Below are 13,437 nucleotides of genomic sequence, written 5' to 3' on the forward strand. Positions count from 1 at the left end.
TTTTTTTATTTTTATTTGTTATTTTTGTTTTTGTTTTTTTTTTTTTTTGTTTAAAGTTTTTTGTTTTTTTTTTGTTTAAAGTTTTTTTTTTTTTAGTTATTTTTTTTTTTTTTTTTTTTTTTCTTCATTTTCAGTATAAATATTCTATCGCATAAAAAGGTGCAAGCATTTTTAAAGCGAAAAAGTGAAAACTTTCATCAAGTTTAAAGTAGACACAGAAGCACCTGACAAAAAGTATTTAGCCATGAAGGTAAGATCCGAAACAAAAATGAATTTATAATTTTTTTTAATACCTATATTCAACATTGTTAGGTTGTTTTAATATACGGCATATCAGGGGCATGTCGATGTAATGAACTGGTAAACTTGAGAATTCAAGATATTGAATACATGGAAAAATTAATTCTGGTTAAAATTCCAACATTTACAATTGTTGGAGAATTTTACATAAATATTTGTAAAAAATACTTGTCTCTTCGTCCAGATAACGCAACAAGTTCACACACTTTCTTATAAATTTGGCAGGCATTTTATGAAATATCAACTAAAAGTCTTTAGAAAATCGTGTGTTTTAATGGCGGTGTTTGCTCTTCCAAAAGTTTCAATCAGCTGATTTTGACATTTCATTGGAGTACCTAATTCACCACAGGAAATAGGAACCAAGTTAGGAGCTGTCAAATTGTGACAACTTTATAATTTCTAGTTGGATTTTATGGCAAATATTTCGGTTACTTGTAATTTTGTAAAGAAAGTCAAAATGTTGTTTTTTGAAGGACACGTGACTATTTTCAATCGTCGAATGGAATCTTGAAGTTCACTCGACTCTTCTTACGATTAAAATAGTATCCTTGCAGTCACGTGACCTTATTTAAGGTTAAAATATTGTTCTAAACGTCACGTGGATATTATAAACTAATCTCCTAATATCAATATGACGTCACTGTCACTTCTCTTGAAATAGAGTACTAGAAGTGTTTTATAGTACATGTATTGCTATTTCACTTCAGAATTAAACTTCAAAACAGGTACATTAGTAGTATATAAATATAAATGTTAATTGTGGCTACTTATCCAATTTAGTCGACAATGTAAGCTTATATAGGTAAATAAGCATTTCAGAATGGTAAAATCTATACAATATAAACAACTCATTATCTGTACGTTATTATCTGACTTGAACCCGGCCAATATTTACTACTTCAATATAAAATTTGACGATCGAGGTCTTATCGTTATAGGTTTGAACCTATTTATCAAATGAGGTCAAATCAAAGGAGAGGAATGGCTGTTATTTGTAACAGATATAATTTCTGTGCATAGTTTAATCTGGAATAAAATATTTGAGTGTAATTTGACTTTAATTTAATATGAAAACGTGGGCGTGGTTACTCAATAACTCGCTCTCTGAGTCTAGAAATAATAAAACATTTTTATGTAAATTTTACGAGTGTGACATAGTAATATTGCCTGCGATATAACGTATAACATTTATTTCGAGAAGGTGATTGTATGAATATGAGAATGTTGACGGAAGCTTCCACAATGCTGCTCCATTTACGTAATCATTGTTTTTTGCCATAAAGCTGGATATAGAGGCAGGAAAACTGTATTGAAGGTGAAATACATTATGCAGAACGCTCTAATATAAAATGCAGATTGGGCCTTCTGATTAAGTCTACTTAAGCCCAATCAGACTGTGATCTACTTTTGTATGTCACGAAGGTGCAATTGAACTATTCCAGCTAAGGTTATTTAATTTATAATAATAAATTGAAACACGCCGTTCTAATAGGAGTCAAATCTATTTTGAAATACCCAGAAAAACTGTAAAAACGGAGTCAGAGCAATTTCGAATCCATTCTTAAAAGCAATAGAAAAGTTTGTACAAGTCGCAACTTCCCCAACTATACGTCCCCCCATTTTTGCCGTTATAAAAATAGAAGTCTTGGCTTTGATTAGTTGCGACGAAAACTTTCGGCGATTTAATTCGGCAATTTTTGGGAGTTTTACGATCGAAATCTGAATATAAACCGCCCCCTCTCTAAATCCAGAACGGCTGATTTACATAATCACTTTAAGAGGGTAATACCTGTCGACCATGTTCGGCGCCAATGAGTCTCCCTGTACTGAATCGAACTATCAACCCTTGATGTTCGATAATTTTCCCCTCTTAGATTTCTCTCATGTTAATGACTTAATCTCTTTACGCCTCCACTTTTGTAAGATGTAGTTTCTTAAGCCTTAACTCGATTATAGACTTTAAGGAAACTTTGTGAGTTTAAGTTTAATTTTTAGACTGAAAATTAAATACTTAATTGGTTTGCCAAGTTTTAGATCTAATTAAAGCTTTCACATTTTTTCAGAATTCCATTCGGCATAATCTGTCGCTGCACAACCGTTTCATGAGAGTACAAAACGAAGGGACCGGAAAATCGTCGTGGTGGATGATCAACCCCGATGCAAAACCTGGAAAATCGCCTAGGCGGAGAGCAGTTTCTATGGAAACTAGTAAATTTGAGAAAAGAAGAGGTAAATTTGAAATAATTTAAAATGTTAATGAATTAGGGCTAGATTTTATTTTTTTTTAATGCACTTAACAAAATGTATTTTAGGTCGTGTTAAAAAGAAAGTGGAAATGATGAGAAACGGCACTCTACCAGACCAACCACCTAGCCCAAGTTCGTCAGTTTCAGAAAGTTTAGATCTTTTCCCAGAGTCTCCTACTATTCACAGGTAAACTTCGAAATTTTTATAAATAATAGTAATTTATACACTTTGTAAGACGTAGAATGTATTTTTTTTGGTTTGGAGCGGGTGCGTTGTAATAGTAACGAGTAGCACTTGTACTAATATGCTTAATATACTTCCTAAAATCACAGTAAAGTTTAGATAATTTTGAAATACGGCTTTTTTAGTGCATGATTACTACGCACACTCATATTAGCCTTAAAATCAAAATTTCCAAAATGTTAAGAGACAAAAATGAAGTGTTACCAGTCGTAATGATTGTAATTTTCTTATATTCTGCAGCTCCGGTGGCTTCCAGATAAGTCCAGAAACCCGTCCAAGGGCTTATTCCAATCCCTCCGTTTATAGGTAAACTTTTTGTGTTCGAAATGTCATCAGTAAATGTCCTTCAGCATCATCATACAGAAATACTACTTGCATCACAATTCTATGTTATGAATGTTTGTTGTATTCTACGTGTATCAAGTTTCTTGGTGGAATTCCTGGCTCAACCAGGTTTACTCAAATTCTTCAATTTTTACATTCAGGTTATTTTATTCCGTATGTGTGTATTTACTATAATTCCCAAATGACTTAAGTTCTAGTTAATTGTCATGATGCGTCGAAATGTTTTACCGTTGAGATAAATTTCTGAAACTATAATCCGGTTCTCTAAAGTTGACCATCACGTGACGAAGGCAATTCCTGCGAATTAATTGACATACGTATTTCTTAGATTGATCGATAGTACTAGTTGACAACATAACAACTGACATTTGACATTTATGAAAAGAGAATGTCTGACCTGACCAGTTTCTTTGGTGATAGTCAACTCTGGAGAATCAGACAGTAGCTAAATCATCAAATCATTTGTAAAACCACGCTGCAACAAGGTAGAACATCACCACTTCGAAGTAGATTACTGCATGAATAGAGCATGACTTTGAGCAGTTCAGTAGACAATAGAGAATAGTAGATTACCTTACTTATGTATAGAATAGAGTACCAAGTATTTAAGTTTTCAAGAAACAGTATTTAGAGCAAAAGGCTTGTACTGTCTGTAATAAATGCATGTCTTATTTAAATGTAATAGACTACTTATACAGGGTGGTCCAGTTTTAAGTGTCAATAATTCACCATTTTATAGCTAAGCAAAAAATAAGTTGACTTGTCATTTTTCTGAAAAAGGTTTCCTAAGGAAGATACAGTCCTCCAAATTTCAATTTAAAAAAATCGTTTTATAGTTTAAAACTAAACATCCAAGACTTGTGAAAGTCCAAATTTGTACTGAATAGTCTAAAAACTTTTTTATTACTAGGAATGGTCCTATGATTCGCTTTCTCAGACTGCCATCCTGGTTGAGTGTCTGAAACTGGCATTCAAGAACTAAAAAAAGTCCGGAAATCAAGACAAAGATTGTATTGTGAATGAAACTCATTTTTTACTACTAAAAATAGTATAAAAGTTGACTTTTAATGCTAGAACTGACTTTACCAGGACTAAAGAGTCCAAAAGTATATTTTCAAGACTTTAATTGGTGTACAACTCAATTTTCTGGACTGGACAACAAGTCTAGAAGTAAATTAAATTTTCGGACTATTTTATTTCTAAAAATTAGTTCTCAAGACTATTATTGTAGCATTTGGTACCAACATTTTTTACTTTTATTACTGAAAAAACTTGACTTTTGGAAATAGTCTTAAACTCGATTTTTCAGTCTTAAAAAGCACTAAAAACAGTCTGAATTTCTTAGAGATGCTATAATTTATTGAACCTTTGAGTGTAGAAGTCAATTTAATAGTGAAGAAGCTTGAAATAACATTTTCAAGATTATGGTCAGTGGAGAAACTGGCTTTTAGGCGTGATAAGTCAAAAACTTTGTAAAGATAGCCTTGAAACTCGATTTGAGGCACTGAAAACAGCCTTAAAACACTAAAAACAGTCTAGTTTATTAAGAAATACCCGAATTTTTAGCACTGAGGTGTCTAGAAGTTTGCTATGTCAATAACTTGGTGAAGATAGTCTTGATACTCGATTTTCCAAGCTGAAAGCAGTCTTGAAGCACTAAAAATAGTCCAGAATTTGAAGAAAATGAAAAGCAAAGTAAAAAGCACGAAAAGTTAGTTTTCAAGACAATTTTCATGAATCTAATGTCAATGTCCTGCATCTAAGACTATTTTCAAGACTAAAATATTGAAATGTGTCTTCAAATTATGAAAACTTACTTCAAAGCAAATTTTAAGCTTCCGATGTCACTTTTCATTAGTTCAGTTACATTTTGGGGTTCAAGTCAATTTTTAAGGTTTAAATGTATGAATTTGTAGTAACAAATTCTTGAAAAAGTAGTTTTTATGTCTACAAGTCAATTTTTAGTATTAAAGTCTCAAACGCAACTTTTGAGGGACTGTATTTTCCTTAAGAAGCACTTTTCAGGAAAATGACATAATGAATGTCAACTTATTTTTTAATTGGCTATGGATTGGTGAATTATTGACATTTAAAACTGGACCATAGGTTGAGGTTTCAGTGTAACAAAAGCATTCCCACCAGTTTCACATTTACATTAACCCCACATACACACTCACACATCAGATATTGCGGACTCAAAATCCTTCAACATCATCCCTTAAAACCGCTTTACAAAGAAACGTAAAATAAAATTTACCCATTTAACCAATCAGCGGCGGTGGTTTCCAATTGAGCCCCGACTTCAGGCCCAGGACGTCCTCACAGTCTTCGGCCAGATTGTCCCCGATTCCTTCGGTGGGGATCGAGCCCGAATGGGGTTCTGGTTTTAACAGTTCAACCTTCAACAATTCAGACCTGATCACTAATGGACCGACCACTGGTGGCAGTAATGGTGGAAACTATTCCCCCGATCAATTGGCCGGCAATCTAGAACAACGGATGAAGTTAGAACCGGGCCAGTACATGGAAATGGGGTGAGATACAGTGTTATTTCGCTGTTGGGCTGACTGTTTTGGTGCTTTCTAACACACATTGACCCCCCACATGCTTTTGATTACTGTTGTATGGTCTGCGACAGGATGTATTCCTCATTTATCCTGCTTGCTTTACCATATTCGACCGATCATCCATTTCCCTTTGGCGTTTTGAATTTTGGAATTGGGTTGACAGAAGTTTCTGGGGTTTAAACACAATATGCATGTTCTAGTGAACATTAAGTAGAAAATAATGTTTCAGGTACCTGAATAGACAAAATACGCCCAGTCAGCCACCGCCACCGTATACCTCTTCGTTGTTTAACGATACCACTTTTCCTCACCGGGAGTTTGCCTCATTAGCTGGCACTTCGCCATACGCTTGTCTCATTCATAGGATGGAGACCTGTACGTGTATGCAACAATGTGTTAAAGTTGAGGTAAATAACATACACAGGGGAAAGAGTAGTTTTCAAGTGGTATTTTTTATCAGAATATGTCACCAACGGGTATGTCGCCCTCTTACCCTCACTCCGAACCATCTCCCGATCCGTTAAACACGCACCAGTTTATGGAGGCGCGGTTACCACCAAGACCACCTTCTTCAAGCCCTCCATTGACCCCCCAAAGCCAAGGTACCCCGTCGACGATGATGGGGCAATACATTGGGGCGCTCAACGTTAGCGAAGACCTCAACATTCACGTCGATTCGTTACCGGGTGGATTTGACTGTAATGTCGAGGTAACTTATTATGTCTTAACTATTCATACATATTTGGTTGCTACACCCAATAGAACATTAATGCTGGCCCAAATTTATTTTCTCCACGAAGAATTTACGAAAAACAGAGAATTTGCTTTTACAAATGTTCTCAGAATTTATAATACTTCTTCTTCGTTAAAATTCTCAGTAATTTACCGAGCATATTCGCTTACGCTTCTTTTTATTTGTCAGGTGTGAAGAAATGCTGCTTTTTACCACAATCAAAACATGAAATCTAAAAAACAAAGCATTGTCTTAATTCTTGTTTAATTTTGGAAAATACATATTTTTTATTAACCAAATATTTATAAACTATTAATGGCCGGTAAATTTGACAGTTGTAACGTTTAGTTTCAAAGTAATCCTTAACGTCAGTTCTGACAAATTTGGCTACATAATACAATTTTGCAATTCCTCAAAGAAACATCTATTTGTCACTTTATACTTTCATGTGACTGGTTTAGACAGTTATGACCGTTTTCACGTGAAGTTGACCTTAACGCTCCAACTGTCAAATTTGACTCCATGAAGCTTTAAACATAACTTCCAGTGTAAGTAAATCTTCAAATTAGCAACTAGGTATTTATACTTTTATAGTTTCATGTCACTATACGTGACGTAACGTAAAAAAAGTGTTTCTTAACGTCAGAACTATCAAATTTGGTTCCATGGAGCTGTAAAGACTAACTTACAATGTAGTTCCTCCAAGAAACACATTTACTTGGCATTTTCTTGGCAATGAAGCGCTCATCAAAAAGAATGGGACAGCGATTTTAATAATTCGTTTGACGATCAAAAGATATTTTCTTTCCCTTTCTGATGATCATAATAGTATTAATAAGTATACTGGGTGTGTGCCTAAGATGTTGGCAATAAATGAAAAATTGAGTCTAACGCCATTTCTTGGATTTTTTCTTTGATCTTTAGCCAGTCGATTGGCAATTAAGGACCGTTTACAAAATGTATTGCACAGTTTCAAAAATGGGTTTATTTTTACTTCTCTTGATTTAAACTGAATAATATATTAAGATTCTTTTTTTGGAAGTTGGAAGCAAAGTGCGATTAGCAAAATTACACTTCAATTTACCCATTTTAGGTGAACCAAATAAAAATCAAATGTTTTACCATACAAATAAACCATGCATCTTTATTCCGAAAATTTAATCAAAAGTAACAGTTTAAAAAAAATAGGCCCACAGCGGTTGCGCTTGAAATGGTAAAATTGAAGTGTAACTTTGTTAATTTAATAATTTATCAAACACCGTTATTTTCTATTAAAATTACTGAACACATTAAGATTTACAATGAAACATATGATTTTTATTTTTTTGTTGGTTACCCTGTATAATGTAGTTTATAAATTTTTACTTAAATTATGTAGTTTTAAGTGTGATAAAGACCAAACATTTTGATGTTCCATTCTTTTTGTTCGGCAGTTTAGTTCAAAATTCCATTGTCTGAATTTTTCATTTTGATTAGCCTTTTCTTCATCATTCTCTCTCTTAAATTCTTTAGGCATTTTCTTCAAAAATCAATTTCTAAGAATTTTCATCTCTAGCTGGTGCTAATATTGATTGTGTTTTCAGGATATTATCCAGCAAGAACTGAACGCAGAAGGCTGTTTAGATTTTAATTTTGGCGGGCAACAACAAGCGATGGTGCAACAGGCCAACGATGGTACGATATCAAATAGCCAAACGGCACCGCCGGCTTACTCACAGACAGTGGTCACATCCCCATCGTGGGTTCATTAGTCTCGACGTGTAGCCCAGGTAATTGTTTTTTCCATACAAATTTCAGTAAAAAAAATTGCAGCTCCCTTTAGACATTTTCCGCGACATTTACTTTTCAGCTACAGCAAAGTTCGATAAAAGAACCGTTAATTACTTGTAGAAGAAGGTTAAACAAATTGCGGTATCGGGAACCGAATTTTTAATTAATTTCAAGAAAAAGTCGCGTTTTCCACCACGTTAACTCCAGTTAAGAGGATCAATCAAATTAGTAGTCGCTGATGGTGAAAACAAATTAAGGGGACGTCAACTTCCCGCCCCGGGACGGATGTGTATAATTTATGTACCGATTTTAAATTAATTCCGTTCGCACAATCAATTTTAACAAAGCTGTAACCGCATAACTTAAGATTTTATGACATACACTTTATCAGCGAGAGAAATATTCATAGAGAGTGTAGGCAGTATCAGTTTTAGCCCAGTCACCATTCTAAATACTTGCGCCACCCCTTAACGTTTCGCTGCAAACGTCTCCCAAAACTTTTCTCCCTCTAAACTTGCATAATCGAGTTTCTATCTTGAAGGAATTAAATTTAAAATTCAAAAACGGTTCTCCTCGCATGGAAGTCGACAGAAATGCCGCGATAAATTTAATAAAAGGTCATTTAGAATTTTTACAGCCATTCTGATTTGAGAAGGGCATCAAAGTTTCAAATTTGTAAACGGTTGTTAGTCAAATCCTGCACTTGATTATTCCAGAAATTGTGATAAAATCGGTAATTTTTTTTATTTATCCACCCTACAACATAAATTAAGTTTGCATCATTAAAATTATTATTAAAGAATCATAACTGATAATGAATAGAAACAACCTAACAATTTACTCATCTCTGGCATGATCATGCTAGTTTTCATCAATCGGAAAATTTAAGTTATCATTTGCATCATCGTAAAATAATCGAATATTCCCTATTATCGGTGTATTTCATTAATTTTCCGTCTGACAGAGACCAATAGTGTCACGGCTGCAATATCAAAATTGTATCAAACTTATGCAATAAACTGCTCAATTTCTATGCGATTCGTACAAATGTTTATTAACGTTTCGACCCTATTGTTCCTCGTTGTTTTGCAACTTGTTTACTAACAAATTTGTACTACAGAACATACAGTTGTAAACAACTTCGTTCCATTGATAATGCCTCAATTCTTTTTTTCAAACGACAAAAATTAGAAGTTTTATTACGTTTGCAGTTCTGTCGTGTTAAATATTTAATTTTGTTCAATCTTCTTTTAGATTTTCAGTTTTAATTAGAATTCGTAAAAATAAGACTTGTTTTTCACTGTGAATTGTCATAGATCAGTTTTCTGTTTCGGTCTAAATAATAACGAGATCTGACGAAAAAGCAGTCTTTTACTGAATTTGTTCCAATAAAAATCATTTCTAATGTATTAGAAAATGGATAAAAAAAAACGAGGGATTGAAATATATCGCTCAAGTGACTTTTCCATTTCGAGTGACAGTCCATCGATAATAATCCTTTTAGCTCGGATAACGGACGTGCGACCTCAATACGTTATCAATTATTGTTATCAATAATCGCCGAGCCGACATCTTTATCATATTCATCTAGGAAAAAGAATTATATTTTTTTTCTGTTAAGTAATTTGATTATTTTAGTTTCGCCAGTGGAGAAATGGTTAAATCAACAAGTGGTTAAAACTGTACACCCCACGAAAGGGAAATGCCTTCTTATTTTCAGTTTCTCGAGGACAAACTAGTTTAGCTACGCCCGTTATGTTTGCGATCTGTACAAATAATGGCATCTGCCGCTAACTTTCTGCTACTTGTTGTACTTTTGGATCTGGCAAACGACCCCTATTCTTATTTACAACATCATACGGTCGGTGAACTATTGTCGAAGTCGATCAATCGAAATAAATTGTTTCTTTTTTAAGTTTAAATTTCAGTTGGTTTTAACATTGATGACTTAAAACAAGACTTAAAAAAAAGAAAAGTGTATCTTCCTAAGGACGATAAAACTATTGCAAAACTATAACATTAGTTTGTAAAGGTCGTGTTTAATAATTAACCTAAGGGCCGGTACTTTTAACTCCGAATAAATTTATTCTTAGGATAATCTATAGAAATGACGGAATTGACCAATAGCAGCGCCTGATTTCACGGTTTCCATAGATATATATTATCCTTAGAATAAAGTTATTCTGAACTGAAAGTACTGGGCCTAAGTGTATTAACAAACATTACATTTAACTGCAAAATAATAAATTTTCTTAACAGAAAAAAAAAAACAAAAAACTCTTGGACACGTCAATTGTTATTTTTGATTGTACTTCCTCAGATAATAAATTTATGTATACAGAGTAGCCCAAAAATTAAATTTAATATAATAATAATAAACAATCTTTATTCCATTACGAAATGGGCTATATAATGGATTTATTTTATTTTAAAATTTTGTTTTGGTCATTTCTCAACCCTTGTTAAGAAAGTGTATAAACTAATGAGCAATAAATTAACTTTATTTCTAAAAAGGGATTATATTCGTTACAAAATATGCTCAAACTGCAATTATGCAATGGGACATTTTTGCAAAAAATTCATTCTTAACATTTTCTATTATTTCTGAGGATATTCCTTTTTACATATCGTGTGTAAATGCTTCTTACACCACTAGTTACGTCATATACCATTAACGCATGCTCCGTCTACTTGCAAAACTATCTTACGCACATTTGTGATTATTTCAGAAAGTGTTAATTATTCACAAAGATGATTTGATTTAAACTGATTATAATTTTATATGGGGAACAAGATAAAGTTATAAAAATGGGGATGTTCCATTAAAAAACTTGACTTTTTGCACTTTTTAAAATTCATTTTTGAGCCAATTTTTGACCATCCCGTATAACTAACTTTTACGTTTCTTTGCACTCACTCTTATAACCAACCTTGTTTAACACGTTAAAACACAAAAACCAGGAAAAACGCCTTTTCTATAATGCGAAATTTACAATTGTTTTAAGTATTGCAAATGTCAAAATTTTACATGAAATGGTAAATATCTCAGAAACGGTATGTGAGATTATACATGAAATTCGCAAACTTGTCGTTGCATCCAAAAATGTAATAATATACGGGGTCTTCCATTTCAAGTAAGAAAATTGGTATCGACTTTGATGGCTACCCACATTTTGTTCTTTTTCCATATACCTACCCTGTAAAATCTACTCTAGCTTTACCTTAATGATAAATTTATCTTCCATTTGGTGTGTTGCTTTTTTTCAACATATTTCCAAAGTTTCTACATACTTTCAATGTTTTAAAGATGTAAAAATAAACCAAAATTATCCACGAAAGTTGGACATAACTTCAGATTTCTAGAAAAAAAGATAAATAAATTGAAACTCTAGAGAATAGTCGTACAATAAGTTTCGATCCCCTTTTGACAAACGGTCTCGGATTCTAACGATATCTGCAAGAAATTTATATCCCGTAAGTTTCTCCTGTGTCCTAATTGATTGTCTATTCAATCTTCTGTCTGTTAAGAAGAATCGCTAAGTTATTCGGTTACAGCAATCATAAATTATCATCGTCATTACCGATAAAACGTGAGAGCTGTTTCTAAACTATTTTTGAATGGTAAAACTTGGAGACAACAAAGCGTAAAACTTATTTTGTACTAAAGAAAATTGGGTTTCAGTCTTAAAGTGAGCTTCTCAAGTTGAATCGAAAGCTTCTGGAGGGCTCTTGTGTCGGTTAAATTCGATGGTCGTTGAAAACTCGACTTGTAAAAGGAGTGTTTTCAATTTAAGGTACTCGGCTTTTTTTAAGTTTAAATTGCGTTTGAAAGAAAACGAATAATCATATCAAATAAACATATATAAGTTGCAGCAGCGTCAGCAAAACTTTTAGACGATTAACAAAAGAAAAAAGAGTCCACTACTCACAAATTAGAGTGTAGGTATCCAGTTAATTACTCCCCATCCTTATCTCCCTTAAAACTGAGGGATAAATCCAAAGTTTGGACACGGGTAGCAATTAAACTGTCTAATAGATCTCAATAAAAGCCTTGTAAAAGTACCATACTCGCCAAACAGTTTCTTTTCTTAAATGTTTCCTGTGCAGAATAAAAAAAATGTTTGAAGGTGATCCATAAATGTACTTCTTTTTTCACTACCAAGAGACGCCAAAGAGACGGCGACGTCGGCATCGAGAGCGTCACTTTGTGGCGTCTTCAAGGTAGTTGCCTGCCTGGAATCGCAATCCAGCAATTTCCACACTTTTTACTGTTCGGGAGAGTAATGGACGGACTTTTTTATGCCCATTTAATAGCCACCACTTTGAATCGATTCAGTTCAGACTCTTTATAATCTTATAAATATCATAATAGAAAATTGTGACCAAAACTTCAAGTATTAGGTATCACAAATAACGGAAACACGCTTAATCGCTTACATAAAGCACTCTTCTAATCACAATAAACTTATAAAAGATAGCCGATTGTCAATTTTTATGTCCCTAATTCTTTCTAACCGTTCGCCATTTCCCAGGACTTGTGATAAAACCTAATATAAGGAAAGTTTTATTGTCGATAATAAAGTTGCAAAAAGTTTTTAGGAAGGATCTACTACAATGGCTATGATGTTGTATTCATTACTATTGTAGGATATCAAGATCATTCAAAGTTTTTATTTTGAAAATGGATATTATTGCAACTGTGACAAATCCAATATTGTAAGAAAACTGTGTGATGAACAAAATCAAAGAAAATTTGAGGCAAAACATTGTCACAAATTCATACCAATACCGAAAATATTCTCTGATGCCTCTTTTTGTCTGAATAAATACAACACATCAAAATGGAAACATGAAACTTGAAGAATGATGATTTTTATTAACGAAATATTAATAACCAATTATAAGGAAAACAAATTTGAGTTTTTCAGACTCTAAGACACCTTTTTTACGTAGAAAACCTTCAAAAATTACATTCAAATCAACGTTACCAAAACTCGTGATTCAGTCATTTTGGCAACGTCGAAAAGCTCAAGAAGCTTTTAATTTGAGTGGTTGCAAAAACGTGGGCCACTTATTTGACAACTGAACTACCTATGACGTTTAATGACAGGCTCATAGTCACCTTCTTGCTGTCAAAACTCATCACTTGTCACTCAACAGTGACGTGAAAATGTCAAATAGCGGCAGTGGGCAGTTTAAGACGTTAAGCTGCATTTACATTCACTCCGAAGT

The 13,437-nt window shown here is 33.3% G+C and overlaps 1 protein-coding gene across 2 annotated transcripts in view; it reads left to right on the forward strand.

The window, feature by feature from the left end:
• The window catches only part of foxo (forkhead box, sub-group O), a 63,247-nt gene that overhangs the window by 47,129 nt on the left and 2,681 nt on the right, over positions 1-13,437 (forward strand). Inside the window, exons 3-9 of one of the 2 annotated variants that reach the window (XM_081984729.1) lie at positions 2,364-2,529; positions 2,613-2,733; positions 3,031-3,096; positions 5,409-5,669; positions 5,932-6,109; positions 6,163-6,411; positions 8,019-8,204. In XM_081984729.1, coding sequence (XP_081840855.1) covers positions 2,364-2,529; positions 2,613-2,733; positions 3,031-3,096; positions 5,409-5,669; positions 5,932-6,109; positions 6,163-6,411; positions 8,019-8,186 — 1,209 coding nt within the window. In that variant the 3' untranslated portion in view covers positions 8,187-8,204. The remainder of the gene's footprint in view (positions 1-2,363; positions 2,530-2,612; positions 2,734-3,030; positions 3,097-5,408; positions 5,670-5,931; positions 6,110-6,162; positions 6,412-8,018; positions 8,205-13,437) is intronic. The other variant, XM_081984730.1, reaches the window with a different exon arrangement.

Source organism: Ips typographus, linkage group LG8, assembly GCF_016097725.1.
Source record: "Ips typographus isolate SLU linkage group LG8, UJ_Ityp_2.0, whole genome shotgun sequence".
NCBI lineage: Eukaryota > Metazoa > Arthropoda > Insecta > Coleoptera > Curculionidae > Ips > Ips typographus.